At 36.4% G+C, this 19,075-nt stretch overlaps 2 protein-coding genes and 1 long non-coding RNA gene across 3 annotated transcripts; 1 reads left to right on the forward strand and 2 right to left on the reverse strand.

Annotated features, from left to right (window-relative positions):
- Nucleotides 1-1,232: 1,232 nt before the first annotated feature.
- LOC110774946 (uncharacterized) lies at nucleotides 1,233-2,505 on the reverse strand. Its single transcript, XR_002529621.2, has 2 exons — nucleotides 2,206-2,505; nucleotides 1,233-1,917 (listed from the first exon to the last, which is right to left on the reverse strand). It is a non-coding gene; the product is annotated as an uncharacterized lncRNA (long non-coding RNA).
- A 2,795-nt stretch (nucleotides 2,506-5,300) lies between these two features.
- On the forward strand, nucleotides 5,301-10,570 carry LOC110774942 (E3 ubiquitin-protein ligase At3g02290). The gene is made up of 5 exons (XM_021979542.2): nucleotides 5,301-5,542; nucleotides 6,283-6,635; nucleotides 8,477-8,900; nucleotides 9,050-9,159; nucleotides 10,145-10,570. Exons 2-5 carry the CDS (start codon nucleotides 6,492-6,494, stop codon nucleotides 10,169-10,171), a joined length of 705 nt encoding a protein of 234 aa, XP_021835234.1. The 5' UTR covers nucleotides 5,301-5,542; nucleotides 6,283-6,491; the 3' UTR covers nucleotides 10,172-10,570.
- A 193-nt stretch (nucleotides 10,571-10,763) lies between these two features.
- On the reverse strand, nucleotides 10,764-13,027 carry LOC110774945 (uncharacterized). Its single transcript, XM_021979544.2, has 9 exons — nucleotides 12,799-13,027; nucleotides 12,673-12,692; nucleotides 12,186-12,344; nucleotides 11,955-12,074; nucleotides 11,818-11,861; nucleotides 11,596-11,721; nucleotides 11,436-11,520; nucleotides 11,189-11,245; nucleotides 10,764-11,074 (listed from the first exon to the last, which is right to left on the reverse strand). The coding sequence occupies exons 1-9, from the start codon at nucleotides 12,809-12,811 to the stop codon at nucleotides 10,997-10,999; spliced, it is 702 nt and encodes a 233-aa protein (XP_021835236.2). The 5' UTR covers nucleotides 12,812-13,027; the 3' UTR covers nucleotides 10,764-10,996.
- Between the last annotated feature and the right edge of the window lie 6,048 nt (nucleotides 13,028-19,075).

The raw sequence follows: 19,075 nt of genomic DNA on the forward strand, positions 1-19,075 counted from the left end.
ATTATTTTATGTAAAACAAGTGTTAAAAAGTGGGTCCAATAAAATTATTTATAAACCTGAAAGCCTGTTATATACCCAATCTAGAAAATAGGGTATCATAACTGATATGGTTATCAAATCAATACCATATCCAAAATTTGGATAGATCGAGGGTACGGGTATGGTTACTGTTACGGGTATTATTCAATTCCTAAAGAAAATGATATCTAATAATTTTCTGATAAGTTGTTTTCTTATATTTTCCTAACTTAAGTATATTTGTCGAAGCGCTAAACTCCTAAAATCGCACTAATCACTTTAAAATCTGAATAAATAATAATTTTCTCTGATTTTCCCAACAACCGTTGATAAAAATTGATTTTATTTTAGGCAAATTTGCGAAAAATGACCTTTTATAATAATTTTGCGAGAAAGGATCTTATATAATTTTTTTTTGTAAAATCACACCTTAATGTAATTTTTTTTGCGAAAGACAACCAAAGGAAAGTTTCCGGCATTGACTGAGATTTTTCGACCATTGACTTGCACCAGAGCAACACGTGTGGCTTCATTTTACATGTTAACTTGTAAAAACGAGCATGTTTAGTGGAAACGAAACAACTTCCCTTAAACACGATACAATGTATCAAAATCGAGCACTACCAATAAACATCACTTTAACAATGCGTTTTGAAGCTACACGTGCTGCTCACGTGCAAGTCAACGGCCGAAAATCTTAGTCAATGCTGGAAATTTCCCTTAGGTTGTCTTTCGCAAAAAAGACTTACATTGAGGTGTGATTTAACAAAAAAATCATATAAGGTCCTTTTTAGCAAAATTTGTGTTATAAAAAATCTTTTTTGGCAAATTTGCCTTTATTTTATTAAAAGGGAAATTCTAGGTGGTGACCTCCAACTATCACAAATTCTGGTGGAAATAAAAAAAATCATAGTTTTAAATATGGCCTTGTGTTTCTAATTTACTGATTACGGCGACCTTAATGATGATGTATGTGGTTAAATAATGTAATTACTAACCTACCCTCAACTTTTTAAGCATTATTTAGCTAATTATTTAGCTGCATTTGTAGTGTGTTCGGATAAGTGGATTTAGAGAAAATATATTGTGGATTGTAAAATAGTTAGATTCGTATGACAAATAATAATTAACCCTGCCAACTATCAAAAAGCAATTCGAGCATTGAATAAATCTGGTGATCCTTGTTCAAAGAAATAAAGTTATCAAATAAGCAATTGGAGCTATCAAATTCAAAACTTAATTCTGACAAAAATGTCTTGTTCAAATACTACAGATGTTGACATACATCATTTACCAAAATCAAATTGCGTTGTTCTACTTTAATTAGAGAATAAACACATGAAAAAAATAAGACAAGATAACCAGCAAAAATTAACTTGTAGACATTCTTCTTTTTCTTTCTATTGCTGACAGAGTTGAAATAGGTTGTGATGCAGACTCCTGATGGTTCCTCTTCCTATTCCCAGCTTGAGTAGAGATGTTAGGAGTTAGCTGCGATGCACAGGCCTTATTGTTTCCCTTACCCGCAAGAGTAGAGATGCTAGGTGTTGGCTGGGATGCACAGAAAGTAGTCTTCCTTTTACCCTCATCAGCATGATCAGATTGTGATGCAACTGCTTGTTATTTTGCAAGTTCCCTTTTCTCCCTTCCTGTTAACCCACCCTTACATGTTCTTGAATTGTGACCAAATCACTTGCAATTTTTGCACTGCACAATGGTTGATCTCTTTCCTTTCTCCTTCTCACCATCTTCCCTCCTTCTATTCCTTGATGGCCTTCCTGTGGCTCTCTTCATTATTGGAGGAAGGATTGTAGGCATATCAATATATGGCCACTGCTCATAATATGGTATTGAGTTGATGTTGTGTCCATAAGCTTGCTTGTATGTTGCTACTGAATACTGTGAACATAAGCCAAAATGCAAGACATATTATGTAAAATCAAATTCATAACTGACAGGGGAATGCTAACAAGTGCAGAAATAAAAATTACTAGAATATGTAAATTCATAATTGACACATAATAATCCAAGAGTCAGAAACACAGACTATGTAAATCAATAACCAATTGAATTAAAAACCCTAAAATTAAAACAGAGTGTAAAAATTAAATCCAATTGAAGTTCAATTTAACTATGAAGCACAATTACAAATTAACACATAAAGGTGTAAAAGATTGTCTAACTCACATGGAATTTCGTCAAAATACTTTAAATAGTTCTTGTTGCAATTATATTGTAACCCGCAATTTTCTTGTTCTCGCAATTCCTCCAAATTCCAATTGAAGAATGAGCAGCGCAATTCCGTTTTTGATGTCCCTAAATATTATGAGGGGAAAAGTTCTTCAAACAGAGAGAAAGAATCAGATTGAGAAGAGATAATTTGAATGAGAGCAATTTCGAGGAACGAAGTTAAGGATTTACCTCAAAATTTTGATCGTTAAGTGCCGTGTTTGAGAAGGGGGCAGTCATATGTGAGGGTGAGTTAGAGGGTAGGTCACTAATTATAAGATTTAACCACATAAATCATCATTAAGGTCACTATAATCAGAAAATTAAAATCACAGGGCCATATTTAAAACTATAATTTTTTTTATTTCCATCATTTGGAATTTTTGATAGTTGGTGATATGTTCATATTCTATAGTGTTTTTACCCCCGTCCCTTAGTACTTTTTTAATCTCAAATGAGCTCTTCGGAGCGATTTTTAGTACTAATGTGCTCCTTGTAGTGTGTTTGTAGTTTCAGGTTCATCATTGTAGGAATTAGCATATTTTTGTGCATTTCCTACTCATTTGAATCAATACAAGAGATTATGTACTTTCGAGAGCACAAACATTAAGTTGGAAGAGTTTTGAAGCAAAGCGAATAACGAAAGAAGTAGAAAAATGACTATAGTCCACTATTTTAATCATAACTCAAGTTTTACAACTCCAAATGAAGTAATTCTAATAGGGTTGGATTCTAGACTTCAATAGCTTTCCAACAAGTGGTCACTCGGCTAATTCCGACAAATAACGAAGGAGATATGGAGTTTTAAAGATAGAGGATCGTGCAGTTTCAACACGCGCCCGATCGGGCGGTCATTCTGGGCGCTGTTCTGGGCATTTCGCAACCGCCCGATCGGGCGGAATTTCGCCCGATCGGGCCGCTTGTCGAGTAGAATGCCCGATCGGGCGGTCGTCTGCCCGATCGGGCGACGCCAGCCCCTGCTGCTTTTTCGCGAGTTTTTATTTCCGATTTTGGGCTATATTTTGGGCAAACTATAAATACTAGCCCCTTTTATTTTTAGTGACATATTTCATTCTAGTATTAAGCACTTAGTTTATTTTCCTAAGCTTAGTTTATTCTCTCTAAATTTGTTCCAAGACTTAGTTTTTATTTTCAATCAAAAATTCAAGCTTTCTTATTTTGTTGTTCTTCAATTAGGTATTGCTTCTTACTTTAATTTATTGTTTTGCTTTAATCATGTTTTCAATCATATTAATTGCTTTGTTTATTGCTAATATGTGTGAGTAGTCTAATTTCTAGGGTTTGGGGATCCATGAATCATTATGAAGGGATGATTGAATAATTTTGATTGTTGGTATTGTAATTGATTCCTATTGATTGGTTTATTCTACTATGCGATTAGATTTGCGCAGGTTTAATTGTGATAGTCTATCAATATCAAGTTAAGATTCGAGAGATGCAATTTGATGTTTAGGCTTGTGTCAATAGGTGGAATTAGGATTAATACGTAGCGAGAGCCCGTTAATTCTAAGTCTATGATTAGTATCGATTCGAGAGAGCATGCTAGTCTAATTAATTACTTTATTGATTATTGTCGATTGTTTATCATCCTGGATTGTTATTCGTTGGTGGACCTATGCCCTAGATTCTTTAATACCTGAATTCTCATTCGTTTAATTATTGTCGTAGCTTTAGTACACAAATCAACCAACTTTCCTGTTCCCAATAGTCTAGATTTTATTCTTAGTAATAGAAAGAACACTGTTTCCCTGTGGATTCGATCCTGACTTCCCTTGCTACCTAGCTAGTGGACTTAGGTTTATTTTTAATAAGGTGATACGACTTTAGCTTGTCAGTTGGAGGTCACCACTTAGAATTTCCCTTATTAAAAACTTCGTTTAAATAAATTATTTAGAACATAAAAAATATATTTAGTCTCATCCGTGCATTGCACGGGACCTAACCTAATGTGATAAAAAATTGAGTCATCTATAACAGAACCGAGGAAGTATATATCTCATGTTTACAAAAGTAATTTAATTTGGGTATTTCAATCATCCTAACTTCCATCACTGAATAATTGATAAAACTGTTAGTCATAGTAACCCATATATGAGATATATTATTCATAACAAATTCTTCGTTATTTTTTTGAAAAGATATCCAAAAATAGATAAAGAGGGAGGAAAATTTTGTAACTAGTTTTAGAGTAATTGGCGATGAAACTATATTGAAAATCAATAAACGTTAGAGCAACTCCAATGGTAGTAAATAAAAACTTTCTTACAATTTGCAAATGTTCCAAGCTACTAGTTTAACCATTGGAGTGACTTTGATAAATTAGTTTGGCCAAGCGAATTAGTTTGGATAAAAGTTGTCCGGTGGGTTTTGACTTTTGAGTAATAATTAAAATCAAATTAAAATTAAATGGTTAATCGTAAAAGTGGATCCAATTAAATATCGTAGTTTGATAAATTAGCTTGCCTTGGGAATACAAACTAGCTAGGAAGTAATTATCTTAAAATCTTACGGAGTAGATAACACAACAAACTAATTTGACAATTAACTTGCAATTAAAGTTGCTCATACTCATAAAAACCACTATTTTGCATTTAAAATGTACTGGTTTTTTTTTTCCCGACTTTTCATAAACCAGAAGTTAAAATACCAAACCACCTCACACTTACATTTACATTTACATTTACAATAATCAAAGTGTCGAATCAAGTATTATAATTGTTCTTCAAGTTTCATTCTTTCCCTTTGCCCATTGTCTCAGACCAAAGTATGAAACCCAAGTTGCACTTTTAAAAATCACTCATTACTGTCATTAGCAATTTGGCACAACATTCAACAGTAGTCGCACTTTTTTATCCAAAACCTATAAACTTTTTAAAAAATACGGAGTAATATAAAATCACCGCAAACAATGTCTCCTCCGACAAAGGACGTGACAGGTTAAAGATTAAGTATTAACCCATAACAAATTAATACTAATAAACATAATTTAATTAATTAACAAACATACAAAATAAACCTTCTTCATAATAAAGTTAGTCAGTGCGTCTTCTTTCTTCCATCCACCCACCATCCTCTTGGAGGTCGCTTTAATTTTGCGCAATTATCAAAACCCCTAAATTTCCAATTTCCCCCAAATTTTCTCCCCTATAATTTCTCCGCAAAATCTCAAACCCTCTTTTTATTGTTTTCCCTGTCTTTGTAGATGCAGAATTGTGAGTTTCTGATTTGGGTTTTCTAGATTTTTCCCGGGTATCTCTTTCCCCCAAATTTCAAGGTACGAGTACCTTTTTTCTGTTTTAATTAAATTTGATAATTTTGCTGAGTTGTTTTTTTTCTTTTTGTCGGTGATTATATTTGCATGATTATCTGAATTGGGTATTTTCAATTTTGTTGATTTCTTGATGGATGATTACTTTCTGTTGCGCAATTTCGACGTTTTTTTAATGTTCTTGCATTGTTTTTTTTTTTTGGAGCTATTGTGGCTTCTAGATTTCTGGAATATACTCCATTATCACTGTTTTCACGCTTTAAAAACAATAAAATAATTTGCATGATTTCTTTATATGTTTGGGTGAGGTTTTGGATGATGAAAGTTGATGCTAGAATGAATAAAAGAGGATTTATTTATCTTTTTTCTTTTTCCATATTTTATTCATGACTTCAAGACATTCAACCATGCTGACTGATTATGTCCTGGGAAACAATGTTTGAAGTTTGAACTATTCCATTCATCTACTTTCTTCTGCATTGACTCCCTATTTGTTCAACAATTTGTTATTTGAAAATGAAACTCAGTACGGAGTATTAATTTCTGTTAGTGAAGGTTTATCCGAAAGGAAGGGGGTTTGAATCTTTGACTCCATTAAGAGTAGCCTGTCTTAATTAATCACCTTCCTTTTTGGGGTAAAATTTTAGGTGATCCTTGACACTTGAATTTATACATGGTCTTTGTTACAGCCTTTGATGATGCATGCCTAGATTTCGAAATTTGATTCTGATAGATTTTATTTTCAGGTTGGGGAATTCAGTATTCCACTTATCTGAAATCCTAAGGAGAGAGGGTACTAGTTCGCGGAGGAAGAAACTTCTGCGGACTGAGCGTCCTCTCTTATTTTCTGCTTGTCAGTTCCGTTCCTTAACTGCTGTATGAGAGCTCATGTAGGCATCAGTTTTGATAAATGTGAATGAAGTTGTGGGGGTTTTAGCGCTACAACTTTTGGTGTATGAGTGAGACGTTGGCTGCAATTATGGGTGCTATATGTTCTTGCCTGCGCATGGAGGATATCGAAGACTACGTGAACAGAAACAGTTCTGTTTACAGGAACTGCATATGTCTCAGTTGTTTCCTTCAAAATTTCTTTCATATGGTATGTTTCTTATGAAGTATCTTTTGCTTGTACTCTTATTGATTTGTCATTTTTCATTACCATAAGAGCCAGGGTTTATTAACTTCTATTCCAGAGATGGAAACCTGGGAAATGTATCAACAGCTCACTGAAGTTGCTTCTTATTTGTGCTTTAATATATTGGGTAGTTGAAGAAGTGGTGTCTAACTAATTACCATGGATTCTGGAAGTTTACAGTGTGACAGTGGGCTGTTTTCTTTTTGTTGAGATCTTATGCTGCGATATAGAGTTTGTTGCATTTGTTCAGGAGAGATGCAGTTGCACTTAGCTGTGACATTTGCGTTAGTGGATAATCTTTTTTAAGACTAATCAGGAGGGTTTCATTGATTTCTTAGTGTTATTTTCTCATGCAGTTTATTATGTCTTTGGAAATTTTCTTAATTCCTCGGGATATCTTTTTCAACGGGGGAGAGCCGGAGAGGGATTGGTTTGGAGAGAGGTGTGAGACTGATAGTTTGCTTGTTATTCATCCATGAATAGTCATTCTTCATGTCGGGGAGTTATCTTCGAGTGAGATCGACCTTTGTTTATTTCTATTAGTTAATGTTTTGGTTGGCATAATTTAATATTTCTGTATATTTGGTTGTAGTAATTGTTGCCAGCTTGTTGTTTATTCATATGGTGACGTGCTGCTTTGTTCTTGTGAAATCCTGGGGTTGTTGGAGTTTTTTAGATTCATGGAAATGAATAAATGTTCTAGTAGATTTGTGCTGCTCTTTATTTTCTCAGTGTGGATTTCAAGTGGCAATCTAAATGAGCAACAAAGTACTCATGTATTTTTTTCTGGTTGCTTCAAAGCTCACATGCCAATCAGGCTTTCATTGTCTACAAGGAAGTATTCTAGTGCGCTTGCCACTAGCTGCTTTTATTGTTATGAGTGGTAGAGGCTGTAAAGCTTCATGGGTTTTTGGAGGGGCTGTTTGGTGTGAAGCTGTGAACAAATAGAAAACGAAAAGGAGTCTATAAGAGGTAGAGAATACTTTGGAGTTTGTAGACGGGACTCCTAGTCGCTCTTGCTGTTACTGAAAAATGTATTGCAGTTCATCAATTTAATCTGAGGCTCCTAACTGGTAAGCTCTGAAGTGAAAAAGAAGGGTAAGTGAAAGACATGAAATGGTAGAGGGGGCTATTGCGATTCTGTTTTCATGCTGAGCCACAATCAGCTGTTTCTGTGCCCAAACCCACTTTCTTTGTCAGAACTTCTGTCAGCCACCTCTGATGGTGGTTCTGGGTAGTAATGGATGGGGCTGTGATGATGGGGTCTGAGTTCTTTTTTTTCCCTTCCAATTTCCCGCTTCTTCAGTACAAATAGTAACAAGAGGACAAGGAGAGTAAATCGTTGTTGTACTAACATTATCTACAAGAGACTAGTATGTCTGAGACTCTGAAGGGGCAATTGTAAATTAATTGGTAGTTTTTGCATTGTTTGAATAGGCTTGGACCAGTGGTTGAGAGGAGAGGTGTGATTGTAGCTAATGACAGTCAGGAACAACAGGAGTACTGGAGAATGCAATGTGTGTTGAAAGATTTGAGATGCTGATGAAATGTATTGAAGGGTTTTATGGTTTGATGATCATTTCTTTGTGCTTGCCATCTGTGTATCTCTGTGCCTGTTTTCTCTCTCCAAGAGTCCAAGCAGGGATGATCATAGAAGGGTTTGTTTTTGAAGGCTTGAGTTGGCTGGTTATACCTTCTAAAGTTTTCCCTCTTGATAGGCTGATTGGTCTTTTTCATTGTAAAATTTTGCTGATTTTGCCTTCAGTTCAGTAATTGTTTCATCTTATTGTGATTTGTGCCTGTAGTATTCTTCATTATTTCGAAGGGGGGAAGTCCAATCCTTACCTTCATCGGTCCAAGGGGCATCTTTGACTTCTGTGGTGTCAACAGACTCCCTTGCTGATATGTACCGCTCTCCTCCAAGGCCCTTGCCTTATGATGCAGATCCTAGATTTTATCGCATGCAGCGGGATGGATTGTTTTCAAGACGTGAAAAGGGGTCCAGTCATTCACATGATGAATCAGAACCTCTGAGGAGAAGTGATATTGATTCTGATTCTGACCCTTTAAGTACAGGAGGAGACAAGTGGAATGAAGCAAGTTGTGAAGATGGCACAAAAGAGAGTCGTAAATCTTCTGTGAAGCTTTCATCAGCTAAATCAACACAAGTAATGGGATACTTTTATTCTTCTTCCGAGGATGAAGATGTTTGTCCAACTTGTCTTGAAGGTAATTATTTCATTTTGTGTTGGGACATTGTTTATGTGTTATCAGCTGCCCAAAGGTAATGGTTGCATTTACACAAGACTTGTATATCTAATGGTTATTGCTTTGTGCCCCCAGAGTCATGATAGTAGTTTAACACCTTGTTGATGCAGAATACACCGAAGAGAATCCAAAAATAGTGACTAAGTGCTCCCATCATTTTCACCTGGGTTGTATTTATGAATGGATGGAGCGAAGTGAGAACTGCCCAGTTTGTGGCAAGGTATTGATTTTCTCTTTTCTGTGAGCTCTCCTGCATTTAGATATTACATGGTCGACAATGACTTCTCTGTGTTGAGGTGCTGTATGCGCTAATAGGAAAGTTGATGTATGTGTTTTAGAGACACTGTTGGATGCAAAATACACACTGAGTTTGTGAGAAAGAGGAATGGTTAAGCTTCATTGTCAGTTGCACTTTACTACCGATCTCTTTCATGCTGACTTTCCTAGCCTTATTGCATGCTTCTTAAATTGGAAACTTATCTTTATTGATTTGAAGTAGCCTTCTTAAGATTGTTTCTGGTGTTGTTTTTGGCGAAAAGAATGGGTTGTGTTATTCCCTAAAGTTTATTTGTCCTTTGTGACTTGCTTTCCAGAATGACTCTTGTATCTTATACTTCATTACCTATGAGGCTGTGATACAAACTACTACGTCTGTTGGTGTCTCTTCATATCTTGTACAATCTAATAACCTCCCTGTTCCCTCCTGATAAGGCAAAAAGTTACTCCGTATCAACAGTGAGAGGAAATATTACAAACTACTACGTCTGTTGGTGTCTCTTCATATCTTGTACAATCTAATAACCTCCCTGTTCCCTCCTGATAAGGCAAAAAGTTACTCCGTATCAACACAGTGAGAGGAAATATTAATGCTTTGACAAGAGTTCCCTACGAGTATTGTATGCTTGGTTTATAATGGAATAAATGAAATAGCCAGATGTTTATTACGAGTATTTTTTGCTGTTGAATCATAATGGAATAAATTGAAATAGCTCATTGCTTTTGGATCAAAAGTGCATCCAAATCATCTGGAGCCTTTTTACGGCAATAGGGTAAATTCCCCTGATGGTGGATTATGTTGTTTTTGTGGTCTCACTTCAACGTAATCAAACTTGTAAAGAAGTTAGTCAACTTGTTTGCTTATTATAAAATGTAGGAATGGAAATGCTGATTCAAGATGCTCATCTTATTTTCTCTGACTTGTGTAGGTGATGGCGTTTGACGAGTCCCCTTGACTTTGGTCTGCCTCATGCAAGGAGCAGTTGAAGGCAGAAGGGGGATAATTATAGAGGAAGCCAAAAACTGTATAGTCGTTGTGAATATTGCAGGGTTGAGGTGTTATATCACCCATCAAGTAAGTACATAAAAAAAAGAAAAGTGTTCTGCATAGTCGTAACCACAGGTACATTATAACGTAGCATCTTGCCTTTCTTCTTTTGGCTTGCTTGTTAACTCATTTCTGGATATATTTCTATATTTCATAGAGAAATGGAAAATTACGGTTGGGTTCTGTCTATGAACCAACAATTTGGCTAGTTGCTTGTAAAATTTCCACTTTTGGGTTATGTATTGTCCGGAACACGAGTCAATGGCTTTGAGCCACTGCAGTTGATATACATAAAAGGTTAAAACCATCCACTTTTCCTTGTTCTTTGAGCTGAATTTTACTAGTACGTATTTTACTTTTCGTTTGTGTGAATAGGGTAAATTAAATGGACACTTAACAAAGGATTGTTACATGGTAACGTCGTGTACATCCTACGGTTTGCATCCTGTCAATGTAGCAATGATATTAACATTAAATTGATATGGAGTACTCCAAAGAAATGAACTTTCGTGAACACTTATTCATTTATTCAAGTTGTAAAGTTACAAGAGAAGAGGTAGAATCTCATATGTAGTACAAAGTTACAACATAAGACAATGAAGGGAACGCAGTTGTTCAAAGCTGCGTGGTTCCTAGCTATCATACAAGGATTGGATGATTATTTTTATAAGTTCAAATATGTAGATCAAATAGCCAAGTGGCGTACAATAATGGTGTTCCAACTTCCAAGACGTTACTTAGATGCACCTTCGAAGGCTCGAAGGAAGCCTTCTGGAGGCAGCCCACCACTGAACTTGTGTTTGCCGTTGATCTGTTGTTATAAGCAGAAGAAGAATTTATGTAAACATCTCATTAAATTGAACTGAAATTGACGGAATTACTTAATCTAAGGTTAAAGTTGGTTGATATTTGTGGAAACACTTACCACATAGTAGGGAACACCACCAAGATGTGCCGAATATTTTTCAAAATCATCGTTCACCTTCAACAAACAAATAAAACAAGCTTAAATGTATATGCAAGTATGTCATCCAGTTTAGTTAATAAAGTTTTTGAGATTTGGAGGGTACGTTGTGCTCAAGACCTCAAGTTGCCAAACTAATAACGCGAGAATTGAATACGAATGGAGGTAGGTTAAGATGAAATGATTAAAGTGAATATGAGAAATACACCTCCTTGAGGCCATTGTTTGGATCCTGAAGAAACTCGGCTGCTCCTTCCACACCAACCTTCTTAGCACATTCCAAAAGGAACTCCCTGTATCCATTAAACATCAGAATAGCTCTTCTAAGTGCATCTCACAAGCCATAATCTAAAGCAAGGAATACATACCAGTCGCCTATGTATTTTCCTTGTGTCATGTATCCGCAGAAAAGCTCTTCAACAAGATCGTGTTGCTTATCAAGCCCTTGTTTCCCTGCAAAATATATTAGCCTGTGGCTATCTACCGTATTTCCCCTGTATTTATGTCCAGAGAAAACACAATTTAGTAATTCCATGCTAAGTTGATCTTATTATCAAATTACAAAGAAAGGATTGATGCCATCAACTTACGTTAACCCGTCCATGTTATAGTTCAGGCCAAGGCTCTTATATGCCTGAAGTTCAGATGTACGGGCACAACTATTATTACAGAATGATAGGTGCAAACATTGTTTGATCAAGGGAATATTAGAGATAACGAAATATACCTCAGTTGTGTGCCTTATAATTTGTTCATACCGAGAACCAAACTTCTTTCTATAGAAATCCCTCTTGTTCACACCTTCTTTGGGGGCACAAGGCTCCAGGAAATACGGGTGCCAATGTATCTTGTTACAGCAGGAAATACAGAATCAGCAGAATTGCGATTTAAAGATATAAAGCTAAGAGCGAGATTTTAGTTGTACTTGTGCAAGTGGGATTGTATAGAGAAAAAACACCTCAAAATCGAACTGATGTTTCGATGCAGCAATAGCTTTATCTAAATTGATTTTTCCCACATAACACCAAGGACATAGATTATCTGAACTGATATCAATTCGAACGAGCTTTCTTGTTGAACTGCTGCTAACTGACTCAGCCATGATTTTCAGCTTTACCTGTAATTGTGTCATATGTTAATTTGATTATAACTTTATTCCCCGTATATCTTAATTGTAAACCGTACGGAGTGACTAATTAATCAAATTTCATGGCTCTTGCGAGTTATTAACTTCGTTCCTCAATAATTGTCGCTTTTACTTTTTAAGGTTGATCCAATCTTTGACAAGAACATTGATACAAACAAGTGAAAAATATTTTGCCAGTTTCGTATTCGCTTTAAATAATTATATTGTGATCGAGGTTCGCCTAGATGGTAGAAAATTGATCTTCAAAAGTAAAATGGACAATATAACAATAATCTGATAAAAAGGTGGAGGAAATTACCAGTATCTTTTTTGTTGAATCTGCAAAGGGAAAACACAAAACTTATGAAAGCCGGGAGAATGGAATTTTGAATGTTTGGTGAGGTGAGAGATTTGAGAGCATGAAATAAAACACAGACGTTAATACCTTTGGAGATCATTGACTTCCCCCGTATCTCGTAGTCACTCACCTACCACTTCAATCGACCGACGAGTTGACGATCGCAAGATTCGCAACTACGCGGTTTACGCACCAAGCAGGCAAGCAACTTTAAACCCGTGTGATGTATGATAAACTCTTAGTCGAACACAAGCCCACATTAGAGCATGTTTATCAAACATCAAGATTTTGGTCTTTAACTTAATAAAAATAATATTTTATCTTTTTTCTCTCACCAACACCAAACCCAACACCAACACCAATAACATTTAACAATATTTATCTAACACCAACAATATCATATCTCTCCTAGTCTCCTACATCATCCATTCCCCACCTACATTTATTTCTCATAATATTGTTAAGAATAAGTAAATAATCAAATTATTAGTCATGTGATTAATCGTTAATTTATTTTGGCAAGCAAGTTAAGATTTCAATAATCAATCTAACCAATTACACCAAGGGAGGGAGGAGGAAAAACAAGCTTCTCCTGCAACCCAAGCCAAACAAAAGGCTAAGAACACTTAGCCTACGAACTAGAGGGAAAAACCCAACTTACAATTTATGAAATCAATCTACATCTCTACTAGGCATTTTCTTGCCAATCAGATTTTGTAGTCTACATCTAACCTCATTCTAAATCTCCTTAAGGATTTTCTAAACTATAGGCACCTGAAATTTCCAAATATCAGCATTCCTAGCTTTCCACAGGTGGTAAACCAAAGCAGCTGCAGTGGTGTAGGCTATTATCCTTCTAAGCTCACTAGCTACGAATCTCTAGAGCCATTTGAGAAGAGCATTTATACCAGCCTTGCAGTAAGAAAACCCTAGCCATTTCATGACTTCAGTGCGACATTTAATGTTATAGGCACAACTGAAAAAGAAATGTTCCACAGTTTATGGGGAAGTTCCACAGATTGGGCCTACACAATCAGCAGTTATTCCCATCCTATGTAATATGGTTCGGGTTTTTAGCTTATCTTGAGTATAGCTAGCCACAAGATGAATATGAGTTTAGGAACAGAGAATTTGTTCTAAACATTCATGTGCCACTGCACATTCTCCCTTTGAGTAAGATTATTTAGATACATCTCTTTAATAAAGTATCTAGAAGTATCAAGCCACTAGGAAAAGACATTCTGAACAAATTGATCTTTCACTTGACATATGGACTTCATCACCCAACTTGCAGAAGAAGAGGGAGTGAACTGGACCCATGGATTATCCTTGATTTATAGGGAATGAACCAATTTTACCCACAAATTCTATTTCTTTTGAGCAATTGCCCAAGCCAGCTTGCCTACATCAGCTTGGTTCCATAACAAGGATTCCTAAACCCCAATCCCCCTTGCTTTTGTGGCCAGCGCAACTTATCTCATGCCACTGCACCAGGCCTACAGTCATCATAATTACCACGCCACAAAAATGCCCTACAGATAGCATTAATTTTCCTTAAAAAAACTTTTGGGAAAATGAAGATCTGTGCCCAATATGCACAGATGCTCATAAAAAATGAATTAACCAATTGCATCCTACCAGCAAAAGAGATATTCCTGGAACTCCAAATCTTCATTATGAGGACCATCTTTTCAACAAGAGCTTCACAATCAGACTGTTTCAACTGGTAGGTACTGATGCAAACCCCTAGACACCTGTATGGGAGAGCACCAAACTGGAAACCAGTGTTTTCAGCAATAGTGTCCATTCAGGCTTACTGAGACCACCACAACAGATGCAAGATTTAGAAGCATTAACAGTCAACCCAGTAGTGTCAGAGAACACATGAGAGACTTCCATCATGAGCTTGATAACACCATTCCCCCCTTTACAGAACATCAATAAATCACCAGCAAAACATAAGTGATTAAAAGCTAATATCTACATCTTGGATGAAAATTAAAGGGAGGGTGCTCACTGACTGTGATCATGGATCTGGAGAAGTACTCCGTACACATAGTGAAAAAGAGAGGGGAGAGTGGATCACCCTGTCTCAATCCTCTATGAGGCTGAATGAGATAAGTGGGGACACCATAAATCAAAATGGAGTACTGAGTAGTGGTGAGACATGTCATGATTAGGTTGATGAAGTGAGAAGGGAAGCCAAGATCTGTCATGACCTCCCTAATAAAGTATCATAAGGTTCCTTAAGTCTAGCTTCAACATTTAGCTTGTTGACTGTTCCTATACATCTTCACCAAATTCTGACACACAAGCACATTATGTAGAATAGATCTACCAGCTACAAATGCACCCTGATTAGGGGAGATAATATCAGGAAGGAAATAGTTGAGATTTCCAAACAACAACTTAGAAATGCATTTATAAATCATTAAACAACATGCAATAAGTTTGAAATCCCCCCACAGTTGCAGGGACACTACCTTAGGAACAAGAGTAATTGCATGAGGTAACATTTACCTCCTTCATAATTTTCCCTGTAAGGAAAAAGTCTGAAATAATTGCATGAATATCATGTTTTAGTGTGTCCCATGAGTGTTTGAAGAACATGCTACCAAACCCATCCCATCCCTGGAGCTTTAGTATTTGGAATATCATCAAGAACATTCTTAATATCTTCCACAGTGAACACACATTTAAGCTTGTTCATGTGAGCCTCTGTGAGTCTAGCTCCTCTGTCCATGATCACAGTTTGAACATGGGCTCTATTCTCCTTTTGTGAGCAAAATAGAGCTTTGTAGAACTGAACAAAGGCATCTTGAACCCCCTCTTCTGTTCTAATACACTCAATATGCTCATTTTGGATAGAGTGGATCCTATTCTACCTTGTTCAATTTTTAATACTCTGGGGGAAAGCCTTAGAACTCTCATCACCATTCTGCATCCAATGAACCTTTGCAGTCTGTTGTAGAAAGGACATGTTGTTAGGTTATGACAAATATAAAACATATATTTCATGCGGAAAAACCATAAAGCCATTAATCCAAATTGTTGACCCTAATTTTGGTTGATGACAAATAACAAACTTCCTGATTATGTTTCTGTTGTGTCTACAAGTAAAAGTTCCTGAGATGGCTGCTGATGTTCCTGAGGTGGAATGCGCAAAGCTGGGAATTACAAGCTGACACACATCAGAGGAACAACAATACAAAGAAGGGTGAAGTTTCCTTGTGATGAGTTCCTCTGTCTCTTTAGAGGAACTCACATGTTCCAGAGTAGGAACCATTGCAGCTGCTGAGTTGTAGCTCCAGTAAAAGAGTAAACACGAAGCTAGGTAGTTAAAGTCTCTTAGATTTCTGTGTAAAATAATAACAGCTATAAGATACATTGTGGAACTAGGATGCTTGATTAAATATTTATTAAGATTTTATCAAATTATTTAGCAGCAAGTTTTAAGGAAAAATTACATAAATAAATTGTCGTTTTATTTCCTTAAATAAAATCTGATTTTATCTTTTAAATCAAAACAATTTTACTGCTCCTAAAACTTCTCTTAAAATCTGATTTTATTTTACTAAATATTTTTCACAAATCTTAGTGGTTGACAAAGTCTAAAACCACGATTTTCTCTGAAAACAGTTTTAAAGGGAAGTGGTCTTCCCTTGATCCACAAGTTATGGATCGTGGAGACCAAGTAGTGTAGGTGTGTGTGGGCAGTTGAGATTTGAAGGGAACTAACCCTAAGGATCTTCTCTATAAAAAGAGTTGGTTTTCTTCTGGTAAAAACACACAAATATTCCACAAGCTTTCTTATCTATAAAACGCTTTCAAAAGAGTTTATAAAAACGATTTGTGTCCTAGCAATATTCAAGTTCCTAAGTTCCACAAATGTTAGAAAAGCTTTATTATTATCTAGAGTTTTCAAAACAAATTGTAATCCGAGTGAGAGGAGATTGAGTAATCTTGTAAAGGCTTTGAGTTAAAGTCGAGAAAGAGAGAAACAAAAGAGAGAGTAATCAGAGTTGATTACTGTGAGATACTTGAGTTTGAGAGGAACTCAAGTTGTTATATTATTGTAATTGAGGAATTATTTTAATATAAAAGAGTTTTGAGGTTTTCTCTTCTTGATTAGTGTCAAGAAGTTTCCTCAAATTGAGTAACATTTGTTTCTGTCTTTTTCAGTTCCATATATTCCTTTAAAGTTCGAAAGAAACTCACTCAAGTTCCAAATACAATTCACCCCCCCCCCCCCCCTCTTGTGCGTGTTCCTATTAGACTATCAATTGGTATCAGAGCCAGTACTCACTAAAAACACAGGAAACCCTGTTTGAGTCTAGTTCCTGATAGTATGAACACACAAGAGAAACTGGAAGAAGGCTACTCCACGCAAAGGCCACCTATGTTCAATGGCAAATTCTACTCATACTGGAAGAACAGAATGGAGATATTCATCAAAGCGGAAAACTACCAAGTTTGGCGTGTGATTGAAGTTGGAGACTTTGAGGTAACAAAGACCAACGCAGAAAACGAGGTAGTTCCTAAACCAATGTCTGAATTCTCTAAAGAAGACTTTGATAAATATGAGATGAATGCCATGGCAGTTAAAATCTTGCATTGTGGACTTGGACCCCATGAACACAATAGGGTCATGGGATGCAAGAATGCAAAACAAATCTGGGAATTACTACAAGTAACCCACGAAGGAACTAATGAAGTTAAACGTTCCGAAATTGATCTGTTAATGTCTAAATATGAGACATTTGAAATGCTTCCAAAAGAAACTATTCAAGAGATGTTTACTCGATTTACTAACATAACAAATGAATTAGTTTCTCTTGGTAGAATCATTCCCACAGATGAACAGGTAAGAAAAATACTAAGGAGCATGCCTCAAGATGATCGTTGGAGAACAAAGGTCACAACACTGTTTGAGACCAAGGATTTTACAAAATTCAACATTGAACAACTTGCTGGTTCTTTGATGACACATGAACTACACCTTGGAGCTGCTGTTCCTGAGAGCTCCAGAAACCGAGGGCTTGCTCTAAAAGCTGAGGAACTCGATGAGTCTGAACCAGATGAAGAAGAGGCTGCTATGCTGGTCAGGAGGATGAGAAAGCTCTACAGGAACTTCAAACCAGGCAATCAGAAAGGAAGGAACTTTGCAAGGAAAACTGTCAGTTCCAAAACTGAGCAAGGTTGCTTCAAATGTGGAGAAACTGATCATCAAATTCGTGAGTGCCCTCAGTGGGAAAACGACAAAGGCAAAGGAAAAGGAAAGGAACAGGTCAGGGAACGCTACAATAAGTCCACCTTCAACAAGCCTAACTTTAAAAAGGCTATGATAGCTGCATGGGGTGAAGCAACTGATTCAGAAGATGATAAGGAACAACCAAATGAAGAAACATCAAATCTTTGCCTTATGGCAAGAACAGAAGGAACTGAACCAGTTCCATCAGAATAAGTAAGTTCCTCCACTCTTCAGTGTCTCTCAAAGTCAAAACTAATAGAACTATTGCTAGAAACTTTAGATGATTACAAAAAGCTAAGCATGTTAAAAGCACAAAGTGATAGAGCCTTGGAACTCAGTAAAGACCACATAAATTATCTGAACAACATTAGATCTGATGTTCAAGGCAGGTTCTTTGAATTGCTAGATAGAAATACCACTATTAATGAGTCTTTTGAGAAAATTAGAAATCAGAACATCCTTCTACAAGTGCAACTCAGTCAATATAAGATGTTTAATCTAAGTTTAGATCCTACAAAATCCTTGGAGATTAACATGGGAGTTTTTAACATCGACTTAGAAAGATTGAACAAAGATCTGATCACCACAAAGGAACAGAAAGAGAAACTAGAGAGGGAACTAGCCATGGCTAGGGCACAGAAACAACCACCTAAAGTTCCTCCCAAGTGGATTGAGAATGCTCAATCCAACAGAACAGAAGGTTTAGGTTACAATCACAAAACCAGTCACAAGAAAAAGTATGTGGAACTCCCAAGTGTAAAAGTCTGTTTCTCATGTGGCAGTGGAAATCATGTAAGCACTGAATGCTCCAAGATGAAGGAACTAGATCAAAGAAACATAGATTATGTAAAGAAAAAGTGGGTTAAGAAGTCAGATATTGTAGTTGAAAAGGAACTCGAGGAAACCCGAGTTCCTGTAACTAACCTTTGATTTCTTTACAGGTTCTAGTGAAGGGGAACAGCTCGTGGTATCTCGACAGCGCGTGTTCCAAACACATGACAGGAGACAAATCTAAATTCCTCTCACTAGAAGCCTACAATGGAGGAACCGTGACCTTTGGAGACAACATGAAAGGAGAAATTGTAGGAATTGGAAAGGTTGGAAGGTCAAGTT

The sequence above is a fragment of the Spinacia oleracea genome, chromosome 1 (assembly GCF_020520425.1).
Source record: "Spinacia oleracea cultivar Varoflay chromosome 1, BTI_SOV_V1, whole genome shotgun sequence".
Lineage (NCBI taxonomy): Eukaryota > Viridiplantae > Streptophyta > Magnoliopsida > Caryophyllales > Amaranthaceae > Spinacia > Spinacia oleracea.